Raw genomic sequence first — 23708 nt, forward strand, 5'->3', positions numbered from 1 at the left:
ACAATCTTGAAGGTGTTTCCAAAGCTTTTGAGTGCTTGTTGGCTTCTTTTCCTTCAATCTCTGGTCCAACTCATCCCAAACCATCTCAACTGGATTTAGATCGACTGATTGTGGAGGCAAGGTTATCTGATGTAGCACATCATTTCAGAAATGTTCTTTCATAGTTTTGAGTAGTATATTATGTAGTTCCAATTTGCTCCACTCTTCTGGGAGGATGTTCCACTAGATTTTGGAGTGTGCTTGTGGAGATTTGTGTACTGTACAGTGAAGAGGTCTGGAGTGTAGTCAGCGTTCCAATTCATCCCAAAGGTGTTCAGTAGGGTTGAGATCAGAGCTCTATAGCAGGCCACTCAAGATCTTTCTCTCCAAACCATGTAAACCAGATCTTCAAGGAACTCGCTTTGTGCACAGTGGCACTGCCATGATGGAACATGTTTGGGTTTCCAAGTTCAAATGAATGGCAAATTTTATTATCAAGCATCCGAAGACATCCTATACAGAAGAACCACTTATGGAAGGAAGGGTCAGGTGTCCCAATACTTTTGTACAAAATCACAAAAAAGGAAAAAAAAAAAATTATATATATATATATATATATATATACACACACACACACACACATACATACTGGATAATATATACACACAATTCAGGTTTTATCACACACATCACCACTCCTGTCAGCTATCTCTACAAATGCGAGCACACAAAAGAACACATGGAAAATGCACTTAATAAATTCTGGTTTATTTATTCAATGGCAAGGTTTTCACAGAAGCTAAACCATCATGGTACTTGTTATCCCTGTATGCAGATGAGACTGAGCCAACACCGCCTTATTTAGTTGCATATGTACGAGACAGCGTAGCAGCATTTATATATATATATATTATACAATATACTGAAGAGTATGAGGACACTATTAGCACCACAGAAAGAAATCACAAGCGCAACTGCTGATGGATTTTGAAAGACAAGGCAACTGAACACACACATCCTTTGGATGAATCTCCATTCATAATTGCACAAAGCACAATTACCAAAAAAAAAAAAAAAAGCGAACAAAGCGAAAACAACCAGTGAAGCATTATCCAATAAACAAAACACAAAGAGTACTTGAACAGAGCAGAATAGAAAGCAGAAATAAACAGAGTTTGAGGGGTTTAAAAAAGTCCTGGGATCTCTGGAACATGGTAACAGGAGGTCCGGCACAGTCAACTATTTATATATATGTATATCTATATATGAGGTATTACAGCTTATAGACTTCCGCATTACATGTAAAGACATTGTATATTTCTGATACTGTACATTTGTTAAGTCACAGGATGAGGGTTGAAGTGGGTTTTCTTTCACACAGGAAGGACTAAATATTCACAAATCATGGCTGAGCTTTATTACCACAGAGAGACTTCACTGTCGCACAACCATTTGACGTGTTACCAGAGAACAGCGGCACGGACCCCAGCTAGAAATGCTATAGACTAATTACCATGGCAAGGATATAACTTAAAATTTTGGTTTCCGGACAAAAGAACCAAATTACTTTAAATAAAAAATAGAACATACAAATATTTTTCCGTAATACTGATGCTGGAAAATAAAATACAAAAAAATACAAATAACAGTGATGACTGGGTGGCAGCATCCGCATTGAAATGAAAAGGACGGTTTAAAAAAAGCGAGCGGCTTTTTTTGTTTTATTTTTTTCAATTGCTCTCTTTGGTGGTGACGGTGACGAGTTGCTTGGCGGCCTTAGCTATGTCATAGGCGCATTGGATTAGCTGCTGTGTGACCAGTTGGGAATCGGTGGGGCAGGAGTCGGCTGGCGCTGCACGCTGACACTCGCCCTGCAGTCGGCTGGCGCTGGAGGTCAGCAACCGCAGGGAGCCGCGCACCATCTCCGAACTCGGTCGCTGGAAAGAGACAGGAAGTCAAATCCATGGAACGCTTTGAATGAATTTCATGCAGTTTAGGTATCATGGAGGTCTCGTAATAACCGATATTAGCACGACCAAAGGTTTCTTTAAATGAATAAATAACATGAGAAAAATGGGAGATACGACAAAATGTTTACAATTGAATCACACAAGGAAAAAAAAAAGAATGATCTGAATAATCAGATCAAGGCTGCGACAACTAATTGATAATAAGCGATAATGGAATTTGTCGTCAACGAATGACGTTATCTATTAGTTGGACTGCTCAAGTTGCAGGTTAGATTGACGGCAAGATAATGCAGCCGCTTGCGAAGTGACGCAGAGTACAGGTCAACCAGCAGCAGGAAAAAGTGTGCGTCCCAAGTCATGAGAGCATTTTATATTAAACGCAACAAAGAACACCGTGACCTGCGTGTTATGCAAAGCGAAGCTCCTGTGGGATGAAAGTACCACAGTGATGCAAAGCACGTGAAAAGTAAACACACTGGTGTCAGGGATGAAGACGAAACATCAGCATGGTAAGCAGAATCTGTATAATACTCATCATGTAAACATGGTGTAGTTTAATAAAGTGCTTTTGTGTAAACTGTTTGCTAACTTTGGGAAAGTCGCACTGGATCTGTTCTGTCGTGACTCGCGAGCATCAGGCTGCGCAATCAGCTCGCTGACGATGTAGTGATGATTCAATTAAAACGGTGCGAACGAGTAAATTTTTTGTCACCGTTATGGTTTTCAACGAATGCTTATGCATTTGTACACCAATGCATATTTGGTCTTTTTTTTTTTTTTTAATCAAGACTGTTATCTTGCTGCGTTTCTTTGTTCCATTTTATTTTTATAGCATTTACTACTACAACAGTAACTTATCTGTTAAACGGCTACGTTTAAAAGCTTGTTTTCATTGTTTGTATATTTAATGTATGCATATATCATTTAATTATTATACAAAATGTAATTAATTATATATTCTAGATCAGTGGTTCTTAACCTTGTTGGAGGTACTGACCCCCACCAGTTTCATATGCGCATCCACCGAACCCTTCTTAAACGGCGCGTCATCACGAATCATGAGTCGGGTGTGTGTCTTGACCTCCGCCGAACCCCTGAGACTGACTCACCGAACCCCTAGGGTTCGATCGAACCCAGGTTAAGAACCACTGTTCTAGATGCTTATATTTTCACAACTGAACAAAATCTTTTTTTCCTCCCAAACAAAAATTGTGAAAACACTTTTATGCCATCTGCAATTTGCCATCTGCAATTATAAAATAATATTTTTTTTTTTATTTATTAACACAAATTGCTTCACCTTGAATACTCAAATGCTTTTTTCAGTGTTGTTTTTTACAGACAGAAACGACCCAGCATGAGTGAATTTGTTCAAGGAGAAATCCCCCATGCCGTCCTCAACAAACAGCCACTATAAGCTTTGTAATGTCAAATGAAAGATAGTTAAACTCAATACGTGGCTTTTGCATTTTCTAAAACTACACTGTTATACATAAATAGAATTAGGGTTTTATATAGTTATAATTAAGCAATACATCTAGTAAAATCATTTTTTTTATCCAATTAATGGGGGGGTTGTCCGATTAATAGATTATCAAAATAATTATTAGTTGCAGCCTTGGTTCATTGATTATTCTCTTCAGAAAGATGCCAAATCAAAGCTCTTGCAGCCTTACCTTGGGAAACAGGGTGGCCATTTCAGTCACAGCTAGATGAATTCTTTCAGAACATGGGACAAAGCTGGACAAAGAGAAAAAGAAAAAAAAAAGTCGCTTGGTTGTCGGATGAACGTGTCACGAGCACACAGCGCACGATGCAGGGGGGAAAAAAACAGCATTCAAAAATCATAGATTTAGAGACTGTAAGTGATGCACTTGCTACTAAAGTCTAGTACTTAATAAGCAGTTAGACAGATCAGCAATATACATGTTTAAACTCGGCTCGGATTTCAGCTGTATGCTCTATAAGAGTAGTATTTATATGGCAAATCGGCACAACAATCCAAAACACCCAACAAACAGCCCGAAATGTGCACATTCAGTAGGTTTATTCCACACATTTTACCCCCTGCTCTGTAGAATACTCTAGTCTGATTGATCTGAGAGGGTTGCTGAAGCTGGTTTTAATAATGTGTTAAGTTTTTGTTTCCACAGCAACAACTTACACAGACATCTATAATATACGGTTCAAGAAAAGAAACATAAACCAAAAATTATTTTTTGATATGGGGATGCCTTTGTTTTATTTGTAAAACCAATTCATTGAGTTTTTTTGGGAAGGAATGTCCAGTACCAGTGCTTTGGTACAAATCAATTTAATTGCCACTTTACATGAGAAAATAAATAAATGTTTACATCCACTATAACACAAGCAATGATGTTTCATGGATGTTTGACAACATTAAATCCGAAAAACTATAATATTTTTGTATTTATGAATAGAAAATGAGTAGTGTTAGCAAAGTCTTGTGGTCTTAGACGAGTACAACACCTGGGATGCTCTGTTATTGCAAAGTATTCAACCCCAGGGTGTAACAGCAACTCTGTATCACACCATCGAGATATTGTTTTACTGTAACAACTACAAAGCCGCATACTGAAAATCCTCTCCTTTGGTGTTTCTGCCTCACACAGTTGGACAAACAGGAATTAGAAAGTATAGTAGCGTTGAAGGTGGGAATCGAAGTCTCGCTACTGGATGTGCTGAATATTTCTCCAAAGACAAATCTGGACTTTGAACAAATTATAAAAAAAAAAAAAAAGCCTTAGTTGATATTTTAACCACTGCATAAAGTAAAACGTCGTATTTGCAAAACATGCTGGGTGTCGCCTCAGTGCAAGGAACTGATCGTTATTATCATGCTATGCAGATGTGTTTAACACACTCGCACCACTCAGCACCCAGACAAAGAAGCCACTGTGGCCTGCGAGCAAACAGTACCAGGACGAGTCCACCTGCAGCTCGGCACAAGGGAGCAGACCACTGAAACAACCCGGGCTGGGGGGGAACCACCCGAGACACACATACATACATATACATACACACAGACAAAGTGAAAATACAGGATTATAGTAACACTGAGAAAGAAAGAATTTCCAAAATCATCCAACTGTCTCCTCTCAGTATTATTTTTATTTTTTTATTTCATACTCTAAATAATAGTGATGACTTCAGCAAAAGAAATTCCGATTCCGTGTGTGAACATATAAACACTATATGAACAAAAGTATTGGTACACATGACTTTTCCAGCCAAAATTGGCACACATGTCTGTGGATGTGGTGGCTTTACATTTTCCCCCCTCACTTGAACTAGGAGACCCAAACCTGTCTCAGCATGACACTGACCTTGTGCACAAAGCCAGCTTCATGAAGATATGGTTTATATGGGTTGGAGTAAAAGGTTTTGAGTGGCCTCATGTAGCGCTCTGACCTCAACCCTACTGAACACCTTTGGGATGAATTGGAGCACTGACTGCACCTCAGGCCTCCTCACCCTACATCATTGCAGGACCTTTGCAAATGCAGAAGTGACGAATCTCATGGCCAGGTGTCCCAATAACTTCTGTTCATACAGTATATATATATATATATATATATATATATATATATATATATATATATATATATATATATATAAATAAACAAACACAATTACCTCTCTTGTTTGTTCTCCTGTGCAGCACGCAGTAACTCCTGGATGTTCTTGGTGATCTGTTCCGTTTTGCTGATGACGTCCTCAGTGGAAGGCAAAGCCGAATCCGTCTCGCACTCAAAGTCGCCCGATTCAGGGATGGCTCCCTCGCCGAGCCGGCCACCACTTCTGGGAACGCTTGGCCTGAAACAAGTAACAACATCGTTATTTGTAACAATACAAAACTCACTTTTGTATTGTTCTTCAATCATACATACTCTAACACAGCAATAACGTCTCAATTGTGCCGGCCTGCCATTTAGCTGTTGATTTTTTCTCTTTTTGAAACGATAAACTCACGACTATCACATGTACAGATTGTTAGAATACAATTTTAAACATGGAGCATTAAAATGTACATGAGTGTAGAAACATTTTTGCGAGTGGCACTGCCATCCTGCAGTTCCTGACCTACTCAGACGTTTATTTTCTTTTAGATTATATTATCGAATATTTTATTATTAATTATATAATAATTTTAATAACACTATTATAAATCCTGGCTTGCTTGAATGGATCTTCCCAAGAGGTTAACAAATCAAAAAACAGGGATTATATGAATATAGTGGACTGTAGAAAATAAATTACGGGATAAAGACGCATTAGTAACATATAGTTGCACAATGAGAAGCCGTACCTGGAGTTGTCCAACTCGGCATGGTTGGGTGTGTTATCGTAGTCGCTCTCAGAGGTGCTGCTTTTTCCCTCCACCCTGGAGCCCTGTTGTGAAAGAGGAAACCTGATGAGAGCTCTAGCTTTCAACCCCAAACCTGCTTTGCATCATTAATTTTTCATGTTCAGAGAATCGCTACAGGGCTTGCAAGAGACGCAGCCGTGTTAGCAGCATGCTTGCGTTATTAGACCTAGTACAACAAATCATTATCATACAGACAGAGCAAACGTCTCGAGTCCACTACAAAAAACTGTTTCACACAGTAAAAAGTTATGACTACAAGCAAAGTTTATTGATGAATTATCATTTCTATAGTAACATCCTATTCACAGGAACTCTATGGTGGATGCTCCACACAATCCAAAACTAATGAACCCTTTGTTTCCTCTGCAGTTTCTTGGTAAACTGTCATTTAATGCTACTGAGTGTTTATAGCTGCTATAATGCAAGTGAAAACAGGACTTATTTCATAATGTTCCACATCAGCATTTTATCAGTGACTATAAAAGAATAAAACGTGTTTTTTTTTTTGTGGGGAGCAAAATGCATTACAGGCAAATTAAAAAATTCAGTTAACTACAAATGATACCATGAAATATTTTTCCAAATACAGTTGCAGACATAACTAATGCATAACATCCTCACCATCCCTAGGAGTTCTTCACCATACCCATTACTGATAAAAAATATCTGCATACATTTGTAACCCTAGTCATAACCTTTGGCACCTGTTTGAGGATTAAGCAGACCATAATTTACAATAAAATAGACCTAATTTCCTTTTCTTTGTAGCATGAAAAAATGCTTAATAATAAAAAATAAAAAACAAAAAACAAAACAGTTGTTGGTAGTAGACAAATCTAGACACATCAGTAAGCAGAGCTTTTTAGCCAACATGCCTTTGTCGTGGTCGTAAATGCAGCAAGCACAAAGAAGCAGTCTATTGCAAACCCTGCGTCTCTGATAAAGAGATCACTGTGAACTGAAACAGTGGTGCGTGTGTGTACACAGATGGGATGCATGCAGATGTGCAAAGCCGGGAGTGGAGTGGAGCAGGAGGTGGAGGTGGGCTAAAGAAGGAGAAGAAAAACGAAGAAAGGAAGCCAGGCAGTAGAGGAGCGAGTACTTCACCCTTGGGGCTCGCTCGTCCCACGCCCAGGACAGGGTGGAAGGGAAGGTGGGGAGGGAGGAGGCACCCATGGAGGGACCCTTCCCAATCTGGAAAGGGTTCAGATCAAGTTGGCTATATCCATAAATATTGTAACTGAAATTAGCGAGCTGATATGAATTCAAAACATGGCCTGGGTCAATGGGACAAATCACATGAACAGAACATGATCATGAACTGAATGCTGTGATTTACATTTACATCACACTCAAAGCCACAAAAATCGAGCATGGCCTGTTCTCCGTTCACTGCACTTACACCAGGAGGTAGGGGCTGGAGGGTGAGACTGCCAGGTTCGGGATGTGTACCGTCTGCTCTGGCATGGTAGTGCTTCATGCCTGAGCCCGTCTCGTACATGGACATGGCTCTGCCTCCGCGGGGCGGGGCGCGTCGCTGCGGCTCCTGCGGGTGCGCCAGGCTGTTGGCGCCCTGCCATTTCAGATTGCTGTTCTCGTTCTGCAGGGAGCTCAGCTGGAGATGAAGCAAACACACACGTGGAGATGTTTGTGCCTATAATCTTAAGGTTCGGTTCTGAGATTTTTTAAGGCTGAAATGATATGACAAATTACAAAAATTACATTATAAATCAAACATAAAAAAAAAAAAAACGTAAAAACACCCCCCAAAATGGTTCCACACCCTTGTGTTTTATTAACATGCTCACTATGTACACACAGTGAAGGATCCCAAAATACAGGATAATTTTCCCCTCATCTGAACTAAAAGACCCAAAATTGGTCCAGCATGACAATTCCCCTGTTCACAAAGCCAATATATGGGTTACATGGGTTGAAGATCTTGAGTGGCCTGCTATAAAACTCTGACCTAAACCCTATTGATAACCTTTGGAATGAACTGGAATGCTGACTACACCCCAGGCCGCCCCACCTCACCTTCATCAACAATACTAACACTCTTGTGGTTGAATGAGAACAAATCTTTACAAGCACACTACAAAATCTAGTGGAACATCTTCCCAGAAGAGTGGAGGTTAATATAACACCAAACAGGGACTTAATGTGAAATGGGATATTCAAAAAGCACAACGGAATCATCCACAATCTTGTACATATGGTGCCCATATTTAATTTTATTTTACAGTAAAACATAAATATCAAATGTTTATGGAAAAAAGTTAAGGAAACAAATGAGGAAATTTTGAATTTGTTGACTGCGACACATCTTAAAAAAATAAAAAATTATATATAATAATACAAATAAGTTGAGACAGGGGCAAACAAAGTCTGAGGAAGTAAGTGTTAATAAAAATAAACTGCTGGAGATACATTTTGGAGCTAATTAGGTTATTAGGCAACAGGTCAGTAACATGGTTATTAAAAAAAAATAAAAATGCATCTAAAAGAGGCGAAGTCTTTCAGAAGTAAAGATGGGCAGAGGTTGACAAATTCGTGGAACGATTCTTAGAATTGAAAAAATGTAGAATGTGCCATAATCTACAAAACATAATATCCAAAGATTAAGAGAATGCCGCACCCTCTTGACTAAAGATAAGAGGGAATATCCAGGTTGTTACCAGCGCTCTGTTCAAAAGCCTGCGTCACTGATGGTATTAGGGTGCATTAGTGACTATGAAATCTGAAAAGGCACCAGCAGTGCTGAAATACAGCTCCCATCCAGACGACGTCTTTTTACGGGGACGGCCTTGCATATTTCAGAAAGACTATGCTAAATCGCATACTGCATCTGTTATAACAGCATGGCTTTGTAGAAGAGTCTGGGTGCTGAACTGGCCTGCCTGCAGATTCGACCTTTCCCAAACTGTAAACATTTGCTGCATCATGAAAGATGCACCAAAGAACACCCAGGACTGCTGAGCAGCTACAATCCTGTATCAGATATCAGACAAGATTCCACTTCCAAAACTCCAGCAACTGGTCTACTCAGTTCCCAGATGTATACAGATTGCTGTGAAAAGTGTGGGGATGCTACACTGGTAAACATGGCCCTGTTCCAACTTTTTTGGGGGCGTGTTGACGCCATCAAATTCAAAATTATCCTATTTTCTTTTCCATTAAATGGTACGGTTATAATGACGTCCATATTTATTTTTGGTCTCTTTATTAAGATACAATAGAATACAGGAAACAATTTTCAAAACAAGATGGATTCCTGAGGCAAAAGTCAATATTTAGATTGACCTCCCTTTGCACTAAGCATATCTTGAACTCTTTTGGGGAGACTGTCATAATGATCTCTGAAGTACTCTTCCGGTATATTTGACCGGGTTTCTTTCAGCACTTCCTTAATTCATTTCAAAATCATTAGCAGTGTGCTTGGAGTGGTTATCATGCTGTTATCCTGGTTTCCAGAAGGAATGGAATTGATCATGATTAATTCCTATCAATTCGCACAATATCACCAACACCACTGGCAGAAAATGCAGCCTCAGACCAGGACAAACCCTCCACCATGTTTCACTGAAGACCACATGCTGTCATTCTTTCATCTCTGTCCAACTCTTCTCACAATTAGACCTAAAAATTTAAAACTTGGATTAAATCACACATTAATACTCTTTTCCACTGATTTTTTATTCTAATCTTTATGAGCTTTATCATATCTTAGGCTTTTCATCCTGTTCCACTTCCTTAAAAATGATATCATGGCTGCTACCCTTTCACCAAGACCATTCCTGATCAACCTTCTTTGCACTATCGAAGAGTCAACTTGGCATCCTGATGAAGCTGCCAGATGCTGAGCCAGGTCCTGGCTGGACTTCTTTCCTGTCTCTCATAAGAAGTAATTCTGAGAATCAGATTTTGAAAGCTTTCTTCTGGTTTTCTTTGTCTTTTCCTCAAAACAGCTTGAATACCAGATCTTGAATGTCCAGTTAGTTTGCTGATTTTCCTCTGTGAGTGGCCTCACTGATATCATTTTATGAATCGTATCGAATTCTATGATCTTCTGCATTTTGAACAGAATGATATTATTGAAAGTTGGTCTTGTAAGCAAACCTCCAATGAATTAAACTTAGGCAACATGTATCATGTGATGCTCAAGCATGTCTTGCACAAACTTGGTGTAATAGAGCTTTTTCACAGCAGTCATATTGTCATGCATACAGGTGTTAGCAATAACATTTCATTAAGGTTCAACTCCACTTATAAAAAACAGGTTCCTGCTATTGCTCATGTGTAAGGGGAGGTCACACTGGAAACTTTTTTTTGTATTTTGTGGTTGAGTTCTGCTAAACAAACTGAGAAATAATTATGTATGGTCATTAGACAAAACTGAGTGACTTCTTTTCAGTCAAAATGTTCTCAGCAATAGCTGCACACTATATTTCTAGAATAAAGAAAAACTATTTAAATATAATAACTACGGACTTCCCCTTCACTTATGTTACTCTAAACCCCTGCTCTGTGTGCAAGGTAACACCCATAGGCCAGAGAGTCAAAGCTGTAAAACGAGACACTGTGTGAGGTCACACTATCTGCCTCCTCATCAAAAATGCTTAGCAGCGGCCCGGAGCGAGCAGATCAGATAAGCGCGGCGGCTAAGCATGCAGCTAGCAGAGCTCCCATATGCAGGTGAAGCTTGATCAGGGTGTGGAGCTGCTCAGGGTCACGCACCTTGCTCTGCATGTGCCTCAGCTCGTCGCTCAGGTGGCAGTTGACCTTCAGCAGCTGCTGGATCTTAGCCTCGGATGCATTCAAGGCGTTCTTCACCTCCATGAACTCCTGCATGGTGATGGGGCTGTCGGACAGGTCGGAGGACTCTGAGCTCTGGTGGCAGAAAGAGAGATATGGACAGATTAAAGAATGCCTACTTATCATTCTAGCGGTGTTCAATTCATTTTCTGTGCAAAAACAAAAAACCTATAACAATAATAAGAAATTACTGCAGGCCATCATTTATTTTAAGTATTTATCAATAGAAGTATATGCAGCTCAGCCCTAACAGATATTCAGCTAAAACAGTGTGAATTGCTAGCATGCAGACATGTAATTGCACATGGCTGACTATTGCGTATATGAAGTGTCGTTTGGTGAAACTTTACTGTATTACTGTAGGGAATGTATAAAGTATCTGTACTATAGAGTAAAATGGGCCCAAAACGTACACCATCAACAGCTTCTGGTAACGAGACTAAGCGTCAGAAGGGGAAACAATGACTCTGCAAGATTGAACTTCTTGTTTAAAGTTTTGCTGCTGTTGACCACTATTACAGGGTGAATGAGCACTGTATGTTATATTTTTAAGAAAGAAGAAGAAATTAAGAGTACCGTGTCAGCCAGCTTTAGGCAAAGAATTTTTACAAAAGTACAAAATGAAAATATTGTGAAGATGAAAGCTGCTTTGTCGCTGTGGATCGAGGACTCTGGTAAGAAAAATATTCACTTGGACAACATCATCATACGTCTAAGGGTGAAGGATATAAAGCAGAGGGTACAAGTAGTACAGCTAGTTCTTGTACTGAAGAACCACAACCAGGGACATCAGCAGACTCAAAGGAATTTCAAGCCAGCATGGGATGATATATACAGCACAGTACTTTTCATTTATTTCAATCTCCCTCTCCCTCTCTCTATATGTATATATATATAGATCGATAGATCGAGGGGGGCTATTGTCATTCTTTTGGTGGGTAATTAATTTTATTAGTTTTTAATTTTATTTTGTTTGCAAGTTTGGCCTTGGTCCACCCTGAAGTTACACTGGTTTAGACTTGTCTGTATTACATCAAATTATCACAAAATGTCAAATATTATGCGATCTCTGACTGTTCATGCATCATTCCTGGCACTTTCAGGGTACCACATACATTCCCCATGCACACATCCGTCACACTGTGAGGCCTAAACCTAGACTGTAGTCACTTGTGTAAGTTATGGATATATCACCTTCGGACCTCCGCTATGAACTCACTACCCACGCAACATTGCATCAAAAATGAAGTTTAATTCACAAATACCAAATTTAAAAAGTAAATTTGGGTAAAAGTAAATTTATCAATCAACCCTAGGTGGCGTTAAAATAAACAACCAGTTCGTTTTTGAATTTAGCAAGAAAATAGCACAACAAGCTAAGTTCAACGAGAGCATGCCTATGCTTTAAACAGGTGCATCACATGCTGTTTAAAATCTTTCAAAATCTTCTGGCAAAAATCAGCTCTTGATATTTTTGCAGTGGTTTAATCCCTTTAAAGGGTTCAGCTAAAAAAACTGGAGATAATATAGCAGCAGATCAGCCCTTTAGGAGAAATGCTGAGAGAAGGATGGCACACGGTAACTCCACAGAACAGCAGGAGGATCAACGGGATCATTTAGACCATACGATCACGCAAAGCCAAGCCAGGCAGCCTATGTGGATTAGACTCGCACAAATATTTATAGGAAAAAACAAACCTTGGTCCTCTCATCTTTCCCAGAGCCTGGCTCTCGTTCCGCATCTTCGTCAGATGCCACGCTGTCATAATCAGGCTGTTCTGGCTCTTGGCTCTCACTCCCGAGGCGGCTGCCTATATCTTTCAGAATCAGTTCTACGTTATCTGAGAGAAGGAATAAAGAAAAGGGTATGAATAATTGAGTGATCTTTATGCCATCTGTCTGCTCCATACATGAGTAAAAACAAGTTAATAAATTAGAAGTGAAATCAGCGTTTGTTAGTGTTTTTTTAATCAGGGCTGCAGCTATTGATTTTTTTAGTAATCGAGTATTCTGCTGATTATTCTCTGGATTAATCAAATAATTTGATAAGAAGTACCTTTTCTTTTATTAAAGAGCAAAACTAAACAAACAAGAGAAAATAAGACGAGTCTCTTAAAATGAACAGGTAATTTGTTTTCTTTTTAAGAAAAAGCAACACTTTTATTGCTGAAATTGCAGACAAGAATATCTGTAAAAAAAATTAATCCCAGCGAATGCATTTAACTGCAATATTACATCAAAATGCAAATACAAATATATACATAAAATTTTTTTTTAATAAAAATAACATTCAAAATATTTTTTAAATCCATTCTAAATGACTTTAAAAATGGTAAATGCACTGTACTGCGTTTTTTTTTTTTGTTTTAGTTCGAAATTATTCCAAACTTGGAAAACTTTGGTGTTGTGTTCTGTTGTCTTTGGCCCGAATCTTCTCCTCGTCCCTCGCTGTTCGCTCCACGTTCCTCCATTTTTCATTCTGCAGTGTCATCTGTGGTGTATGAAAGCCTTTTTCCGCCACATCACATGTTTCCCTGCAATTCCCAAGTTTATTTCTTGCGGTTGCGACTTTATTTCTCGCAATTATGACTTTATTTCTCGCAATTCCGACTACATTTCTCGTAATCATCCAACATTTCGTGTGCATCCACGGGTAACCACGTTGTCGGCCTGAAGTTTGAAGCTGTTGGTGTATAAACGAAGCTCTTCCGCTTCATCCGTCTCCTCCAGAGCTGATTGTTAGTCAGAGTTCACTCCAGGGATCGGAGGTTTAGTTTGGCACCATGCGATTCTATTGATTGAAGCCCATTTCATTTTCAATGTGTAAACCTTTCTGGCACTACAGAGGGGGTGACGCTGCCTGATTGGCTAAAAAAAAAAGTCGGAATTGAGAGAAACAATATCAGAATTGCGACAAATAAAGTTGGAATTGCAAGAAATAAAGTAAAATTCGCGAGGAAAACGTTTTAGGCGCTCCAGAGTTTAGCGGGTGGTGCGTCAGTTTTAATGGTCCGTTGGGGAACACAGTGCTCCTTGTGTATTTAAATGAACTAAACGAAGCAATTAATTTGCAAAACGGAGCAAATAATTTGCCTTGATGCATTTTTTGTAATCGAATTACCCGAGGAAACGTTCCCGCTCTAGATTTGATTTTAATGATAGAATATTTGTAAAGACAATATAAAAGAAAAAAAAAAGAGGAAAATATGGGCATCACCAAAGAGCCTGACTTATTGTCTTGCTTTAACAGTAAAATAAAGTACTTCCTCTCACCCTTGACATCTGGGGAATTCCCTTGCTGGCGGCGCTTTGCGTCGGTTAAAATGTCTATCACAAGTGTAGCGAACTCGTGAGCGTTGAACCTCGCCAGCTTCTGCCGTCCCTGCATTACAAACATTAAAGATGTATGATGGTACATTCCAGTACGGTCAAATAATAAGAAATTATAGGAAATAATAAGAAACATGAACTGTTTCAGATCAACACTATTTAGAATACAATGCGGTTGAAGACAGCAGTTTGGCGAATCCAAAAATCCAAGAACTTTTTGTTAAATAGTTGCTTGTTTTTACATTAATAGAAGTGTCTTTGTAACCACCAGTAACACAAAAAAGTGTCACGAATAAAGACTACACTCTTTTGGGTTCATGGCAACAAGACCACAGAGTTATTTTTTTTTGGCTTAACTTGTTTTGTGGAAGTTCACCAATATTAAAAGAAGCTAAATGATTATTGAAAAGTGGACATGGTATTTAATTATTTTTTAATCATATACAGAGATGGGTGATCTCAAAAACAAACCCTATGCCCAGGTGCAACAAACTACAAATTATTTAATGACAAATAAGAGTAAATACGATTTCTAATAAACTACTATAGGCTACAATTATGGCTATAAGATAAAAAATGACATTTCAGAACCATATGTACTACCAATGGTATTAAATGGACCAGTTTGTAATATCTAGAGCCCTCTGCTGTCTGCAAGACAAACTACCATTAAACTAAAAATGTTCTTTTGATTTTTAAATGCTACAAACTCGGCTTTCAATTATATAAAAAAAAATTTATACATTCAATAAAATTAAAACGTTTTTTTTTTTTGTAAAAAATCGCTTTACAAAAGTGCAGGTGAAAACAGGTCTACTGGTTTACCTGGTTCCTGGTAGAGGAGTATTCAGGGTTGACTGGGAGAAAAGGAACGACTGTGGTTTCAGTCACCAGAGTGCTGTGGTTCTGAGTTGTTAGCCACACTGTAATCAGAAATCAAGAAGACTTTTTCAAATCATCTTTAAGAAGATCAAGAAGGTTTGGTGGAACTGGAATTTCACAACACACAATACTGCTTACACACGTGGCAATGTGAAAGTTCACAACTGTGTATGAAAGCTGTAAAAACACAGATTTGACAAAGAATCGATAAAGAGTTCAAGCCAACCTGCGTCAGTTTCCCTTCGGTCCACCTCATCGTAAACATCCATGGCAAGCTCTTCAAACTGATGATTGCTGAGCTAAAAAAAACAACAACAACCAATCAATCAATTAGTGTGGTTCATAGTAATTGCACCGTATTGAATACTTTTATCGTAGTTTTTCATTAACACAGTGGGTTACTACAAACATTAACATTAAATGTTCATAGCTTTTTTTTTTATTCTCCATAATTTTTATTAGATATCCACATCCAAACTATTACAAACCAAATCCTTCCTGTTTCCCTTTCAGCTCATACTGTAGGTTAAAACAGTAATGTGGGTGCAGGCTATGACATACAACAACTGTATTACAATACAATCAGTTTTCTATATTAAAAATTACTTGCACCATTAAAAAAATGAGGTCGAAATACTCACAAAGACGTGGGGGGAAAAAAAAAAAGCATTGAACACAATAAATAAATAAATAAAAAACTAAAATTGTATTTGATTATTGGTGTTAAAGCGTTTGTTTGTTTGTAATGACTGCTTCAGGACACTTCCTGTATAAACAAATTATTATTCACATACCAACGTTTTCATTATCATTAAGAAAAACCACACTATCAATGAACAAAACATTTTCCTTAGCTGAAATGTAAAAAAAAAAAATGTACGTTTCCAAGTGAAACTGAATTGCGATTATGAACAGAAAAGCAAATGAAGAGCGATTTCAGAGCATCTCATTCATACGACTGAGCAGCTGTAATAAATGTCAAAACAGCTCGACTTAATAATGATTTTTGGAGCTTGTTTTTACAGTTATCATCATGTCCATTTATTATATCTTTATGCAACATCAAAACTAAAAATAAAAAAAAAACCTAAATACAAAATTAACTCTCACAGCTAGTATTTTATAAAAATTACGTTATTAAAACCATGGACTGCAGCAAACAATTAGATGCTATTTATGAACCAAAATGATCTTCATTACTTATCAGTTTCATAAGTCCAGAGATCAGAACGCTACAGTAGCAAAATATTAAATGAAAATCACATTAAAAACAATATTTCGTATCCTCTCAAGCTGATATAGATAAGGTGTGAGGAAGCACACCATATGGACAAAAGTTGTGGAACTATTCGTATGTGCTTTTTGCACATCCCATTCCACATTTGCTGCTGTAATAACCTTCACTCTTCTGGGAAGATATTTCAGTAGATTTTGAATTGTGCTTGTGGAGATTTGTGCTCATTCAACCACAAGAGTGTAAGTAAAGGTGATGTAGGTAGGGTGAGGCAGACAGTGTTCCAATTCATCCCAAAGATGTTTAATACGGTTGAGATTGGAGCTCTATGGCAGATCCTGAGTAGTTGAGGGTTAAGGGTCTTGCTCAAGGACCCAACAGTGGTAGTTTGGTGGTGCTGGGATTTGAACTAATGACCCTCCAATCCAGATGCTTTAACCACTTTGCTACCACCGCCTACATATCTCCATGGAGCTGGCTTCTGCACAGGGGCATTGTCATGCTAGAACAGGTTTCTCCTAGTTTAAGTGATTGAAAAATTTTATTCTACTTCAGTGAAAAATCCTATAAAATTGTGTGCATCCAAGTTAACAGACTTCCATCTACAGCTGACAAAGTCAGGTGTCCTAATACTTTTGGTCCACACTGTATCTTAAAGGAGGTATACGAGTTTCTTAAATATTGCAGTTAAAAGCAACTTAAATGAAAATGCAACTTACTGATTGAAGTTTCTTTTTAGCAGCTTTCGCCAATTCGGTTAAATCCAGAGTGCTGCATTGAAACAGACAAAAAAAAGACTTCTAGAATACAAATGTCACCAAAAACCCCAAAAGCTAATGATCTCCACGTTTTATACTTACACGTTCCTTATCCGTTTAAAGTGAGCAAGAAGAAAAATCCAAAGTTACACTAAATACCTTTGTTTGGGTTTTTTACATTACAACCATCACATTGTTATAAAACGGTCTTACCTGTCTGCTATCTGAGGAATTATGAAATGCTGGCCGTTTTTATGATCTAAAAAACAAAAATACAACATGCGCTAGTACATTTCAGTTTCTCAATGGACACATCATTCAATGTACCAATCACTACACTTCAAATCAGTTACAACAGTACAAAGTTATTGACACTGTGTTCTCCCATGACCCTCATACAGGCTGAGATTTAGTTTTAGAGGTTGGGCACATGTACAGAGGAAAATGAGACGGAACTTCAGTGTGCTAAAGTAAAAGATAGAAATGATTTGACTTGATTTGAGTAAGCAGCAAAACAGTGCAAGATGTTTCTAGTTTTCGCATCCAGTAAATCCAGGAGCAGTTACCTGGTTTTCTTCCACACAGGTAGAAGGCTAATCTGTCAGTCAGTTCATACTGGATCTCCACCAACCTATCAGCGAGCTCCTGATGCCCTGCTTGTCTAAAACAAAAAAACCACAAAAATCAATGCTCATTTTGATGATATTGGTGGCCAACATGAAACCTGCATTAAGCATGAAAATAATCTGAATTGAAACCCTGGCATGCAGTGCAAATAGCTCAATTAACAAAAACACAAATCAAACTCAGGGGTCTCGTAGTCATTATTTCTTAGTTTTTTGTGCATCGTAGCTCAGTTTAGAACCGAGAATCACTATCAGTTCAGAATCGAATCGCTTTCTCGATGTAATCGAACCACTGCGAATCACAGACAAATCGATTTTATATGAATCAGCTTTAATCTGGTATATTTGACATCATCTGTACACCACTACTCCTAGTGTGGTTACATATAACAGAACGGTATTAAGAAATTTGAAGCTTTAAATGAATTAATAATAATAATAATAATAATAACAACGTCTCTTGTAATTGGCAGAACTCAGCTGAGAATTGCTGACCTTGCATAATCTATAGGAGTGTTTCCGCTGCTGTCGGGAGCGCCGGGGTCTGCTCCGTACACCGTGAGTAGCTCGGCTTGGAGAAGCTGGCTTGCTTTAGCCGCCACGTGTAATGGAGTGTTCCCTTTCTCCTGCAGAAGACAAGATTGTGATTATTATTAGTGACTCTCAGGAGAGTGTGTGGACCGGTAGTCAGTTTAGCTGGCTAGATATAGAGATAGAGATAGAGATAGAGATAGAGATAGATATATATATATATATATATATATATATATATATATATATATATATATATATATATATATACACACATACATATACATATACACATACATACATACATACATACATACATATATATATATATATATATATATATATATATATATATATATATATATATATATATATATAAAAGAAACCTTTATGTTCAATCTGACATTCTGTGGCTTTGTTCTGCTCTTTTCTGGAACCTTATTGTGTCTCATAACGCGTGCGTGTGGTGTGTTTGTGTGTGTGCATGCGGCTACAAAAGAAACCGTGCTCCTGTTGCGTGCGACCGATTGAAAATGTGGTGCGTGCAAACTTAACACTTCATTTTGTCACTTGAAGTAGAGATGCAAAGTGTATAAAGGTTGAACAGGCAGACTGAACAGATTGCAGTGCTGCTGCAAAATCTGGTGCTGCAGCATAAAAATAATGCAAGCAGCATCACTAGCATGTTTCACTTTAGTTCATGCTGAGGAATTGTGAAACCACAAAAAGAAAGATCATCTCAAAGATCTTCTAGTGATGCAATCCTGAAAGACTTCCTTCTTAATGCTCCGTTTCTTGAGAAACTGTAGTATAAAGCAACTTCTTTACATGACATCTAAACAATAAATATATAAATAACAGGATACTCCCGAATAAAATCTTCCATTTGTCAGTAGTCAGTTGAAAAGGAAAGTCTGTGCACCCCAAAGGTACACAGTGTGCACAATTGCTTTTCTGCTCACCACCATTGTAAAGAGTAATTGAGTTCCTGTTGCAATACTGTGTATGGTATATGTATAATGTATAAGTTAATAATATAAGTTAATTCATCACTAGAGACCAAATTCTACTTTGTATCTAATCATGCAGCAATATATAAGGTATTTTTTTTTTATTATTAAATGATTACATTTATAATTTTTTACATACAATTTCTTGCATAGTCTCATATTTTGCTTTATTTTTTGACATACTTATTGCTGTTTTCTTGCAGATTTGCAAGTTGTTGTTTTTTTAATGTTGTTTTTTTTATTCTTTTTAAAAAAAGAAAGATAATCCACTTGGAAACTTACCGGATGGAAAAAGTTTGCTTGCGCTCCCAATGACAACAGCCTGAGACACGTCTCCAAATTCCCGGTCCGCACGCTCGAGTGAAGTTGCTACGAAAGAAAAAAAAAATAAAATAAAAATCAGCCTTGTTTTAAATTTAGGAAAGTTCAAAACGCTTTGTGTTCAAAAGAGGAAATATGTGAGGGGAGAAAATAAGAGGAAGTGAATTTCGGTTTACTTACTTTACTCAGATCCTTCGCAGTCACGCTGTCATCTTCGCGGCATGGCATTCGATGAACAAACGCCAACATCTGGTACTTGGCCTTGATGAACTCTGTTTTGTTGGGGCTGAACAGACACAGATGGAGAGTCCGTAAGAAATAAGCACGTTGGTTGAAATTCTCGTACACTGCAGCAGTGTCGAATTCTTGATTCTGATTGGCCGCGGAGGCGTTTACGTTCATTCAAACGCGGTTTTGGAAAACGTTTTTAGTGTGGGCACGAGTAATTAACGTAAGTGATGGGAGGAACTCATTTGTTTTGACTACGTTCCACAATATATAATGTAATTAAAAATGTACAAAAAAAATGTCGTAGTTCTTTAAAATACACACACACACACACACACACACACACAATTTGACTATCAATCAACTATCTGATTCGAATATGTAAATCCTTTTCCTGGGGACACCCCTAATGTATGCATATGCGCGCACACACACACACACACACACACTTAGACGGAAAAAAAGACATTTTGTGATAGAAAATTAAGGAAAATAATCAAATATTGGTTGGTAACATTATTTGAACCTTATATAAAGCGTTTTCATCAAATTACCCATAATCACACGTACCTGCTCTGTATAAACTTTCTGTACAGACTATATTGATTACTATTTTAACAAACTGAACCACTTACTGCACTCTGTCCTGTGGATTGGCTTTGCGTTTTCCACTCATAATCGAGGAAGGGTCAAGAAGGCTGTGCTCCCAAATGGAATTCGCCCCATTGTTATATAAAGTCTGGACCATCTGCAGGTAAAAACAGGAGATCGCCCATTATATTTAACGAGACACAGATTCGTATTTATTGATCTCACATCCACAAAGTGTAACTTTAAACCAACGCAGCACACAATGAAGCATGAGCTCAGCCACAAGCCCGAGCCACATGGCTTAATTCTATTTTTATTTGAGGAACTGCAACACAATGCTTCATTTCCTGATAACGACCGCAGCGTGCAAAGGGAAGTGCCGTGCCAAACTTGAAAAACAAAAAAAGCCGTCCGAGAGAGAAAAAGCAACTATAAATACCTGTAACTGTGAGGCAGGCCACGCAGTGTGAGTCAGGTGGCGGACCTGCGAGCTGTGACGACCCAGACCTCGGTGTATGCTGCAGCACTCGTCACAGATCAGCACTCCTCTATTGATCGAGGCCCATCGAGGCTCTAAAAAGGAGGAAAAGCATTCGCAAAGGGGAAAATTAATCAAACGGCGAGAAATGAGCCGACAGCTTTTTGTCGTATGTATCAATCCAACAATGATCACAACATTCAGTCTGAGACTCACAAATATTGACTTCAAATTGATCTGCTGATCCCGTGGGTCGTCCCCTTGGGTCAAATTACATAAATCTCATTTACAAGTGACCACAAATCTGAAAGTTAAACAAAAAGTATTTCCAACTATTTAACTAACTTTAACGTCTTATAATATCACTTCTCTGTGATTCCATGTTCAGCTTTATTAATAAATTAGATGATTATATTTTGAAGTAAAGAGAAGCTCTTGTACTTTTGTCCCTTCTATTTATTGTTAACATTACAACGCACAATGACTACAGTATATACCATAGCCAAACAAACGCCCGTATTCCGACAAAATCCCGCCTCCTTTACTGTGATTGGCTACGAGTTTCCTGATCGCAGCGCTACCATAAATCTTTTTTCCAAGCTGGCCCCTCAAATGAGCCAATCCCAGCCAATAGGGCGGGGTTTCTCAAAAACGGGTAGGAAGAGAAAAAAGAAGTCGGATTCAATCTGAGCACATAAAACCGTTACATATCGTTAAATAACGTCGGTATGAAAAAATAAATAAAATAATATAATGTATATATAACCAGAAAGACATTTTGTCCTGACGTTTATCGGGAATATTATAAATCAGGTAGCGCATTGGCTATTACTTTAGCCAGCCAGCTAATCTACGAGCGAGCAAAGAAAATGTTTAAATTTATAAAAAATACTAACATGTGATGATTAAATAAACGCGGTGTATTTTGTAGTCGGTTGCAAAATAACATGTTTTATTATTAAATCCGAGACAAACTCGGACTGAAGCGCTCACTTACCAGGGGCGCTGCAATCAGCGCAGATTTCCCTGTTGCGAGGCCTCATTGACATCCTTTTACTGCAAAAACTCCTCGAAGTGCTCTTCTTCTTTCACATTCGTCAGACCTGATCCTTGTTATTATAATAAAAAAGATAATACGTGCTAAAAAATCGACCGGTACGATCTAAAAAACCCAGTGGAATCAAAAGAAACAGTTCCGCCCTTGTTCTCTGCTCCTCCACTACAGCCTGAGTTTTTTTTTCAACTTCCGGAATGTAAGGTGATGCTGGAAGTGGGCGGGGCTACCGACAATCGATCAAACATATTTTTATATCAATAATCAAATTCATTTGTACAAAAGTATTTGGACGCCTGAACATTTTCAGGCATATGTGGTTTAAGAAAGCATTTAAGAATCTTATGGGCATGTGTCCGCAGATGTTTGTCCCTATAATGTATGTGGCAGCATTTCACATTCTGGAGAGGCTGAAATAATGTACCTTCTTTATGATTATCAAGTGCCGCTGTACAGGGTGTGCAACTGAAATGTAACAAATTTTTACAATGTGAGATGAATATTTTTACTACTTTTTTGGTTACTCGATATTTTAAACTTTTAAACATTATCTGTTGCAGAAATGGCCAACAGCCAAATATGATGAAATGTTCAAATGTACAATCTATATACATACACATATATACAAAATATCCAAATACAATATACAGACACATATACAAACACAAATTCATACACACATACACAATGCGCAGAAAATTTGTGTATGTAGTGAGAAAGGTGTCAGAGTCAAAGGTCAGAGTTCATCATGCATTGAGTATGGTCATTCTCTGTACAAAGGACTGTCCTGACTTCAGCCTGTCTACTGCTGAAGGAGTAAACGCAGCTGCCTGGCTCTTGACTGGCCTCTTGAAATAGTGTACAGAACTTTAACCAAGTGTGCTCTATAAATAAAGGTGACTTGACTAATAAAGAGACCAGAAAGCATACAGTGGTGTTTTTATGGTGTCCTATAAAGGTCTAAGACAGGGGTGCACACATTTTTAAGCATGCCAGCTACTTTTAAAATGATCTTCCTACTATAAAAATTCATAAATAAATATCTATTTCTTTATGTCATGCAATCTACACACACTACTTTGTGATCAACAGGTAGACCGGTAGATTTTCTTTTTCGCTTTTTTCTTAGTTCCTCCCATTGACCATTAATTCCTCATTTTTTTCTTAACACCATTCCTTTTGCAGAGAAGTTACACATACTTTTAATAATAAATACATTTCCATTTGCGGGCTCATAATTTCCTTTTTACTGTTTGGACATACCTGCTCATAGAAGGTTTCTGCATTTTAACTATTGTTGTTACTATTATAAGTCTTTCTGCATTGCAAATTTTTCCACTGACCACAAAGGTTTTAAACAAATTGAACTGATTTTATAGGTATACATTCTTAATGATAATCTTAATGAACACTATTGGAATCTTCTAAAAAAAAAAATGCATTTATAAATGTAAAGAATTATTTAGAGTTGATTTGAGACAAATTCACCCATAAGGCATCCACATGGTTAA

The 23708-nt window shown here is 37.9% G+C and overlaps 1 protein-coding gene across 8 annotated transcripts; it reads right to left on the reverse strand.

Annotated features, from left to right (window-relative positions):
* Positions 1–731: 731 nt before the first annotated feature.
* git2b (G protein-coupled receptor kinase interacting ArfGAP 2b) lies at positions 732–22391 on the reverse strand. 8 transcript variants are annotated; one of them, XM_046860932.1, is made up of 22 exons: positions 22141–22391; positions 21105–21238; positions 20710–20822; positions 20027–20132; positions 19808–19894; positions 18480–18610; positions 17925–18019; positions 17572–17617; positions 17461–17466; positions 17320–17371; positions 15593–15665; positions 15310–15407; positions 14428–14536; positions 13211–13234; positions 12853–12995; positions 11077–11229; positions 7742–7954; positions 7447–7533; positions 6280–6362; positions 5607–5786; positions 3626–3689; positions 732–1916 (listed from the first exon to the last, which is right to left on the reverse strand). In XM_046860932.1, the coding sequence occupies exons 1-22, from the start codon at positions 22190–22192 to the stop codon at positions 1710–1712; spliced, it is 2256 nt and encodes a 751-aa protein (XP_046716888.1). In that variant the 5' UTR covers positions 22193–22391; the 3' UTR covers positions 732–1709. The 8 variants fall into 8 exon arrangements, with proteins under 8 accessions (XP_046716888.1, XP_046716895.1, XP_046716889.1 ...); XM_046860939.1 differs by lacking the exon at positions 22141–22391 and adding an exon at positions 21360–21511; XM_046860933.1 differs by lacking the exon at positions 17461–17466 and having other exon boundaries at positions 22141–22390.
* Positions 22392–23708: the final 1317 nt, after the last annotated feature.

Source organism: Silurus meridionalis, chromosome 11 (genome assembly GCF_014805685.1).
Source record: "Silurus meridionalis isolate SWU-2019-XX chromosome 11, ASM1480568v1, whole genome shotgun sequence".
Lineage (NCBI taxonomy): Eukaryota > Metazoa > Chordata > Actinopteri > Siluriformes > Siluridae > Silurus > Silurus meridionalis.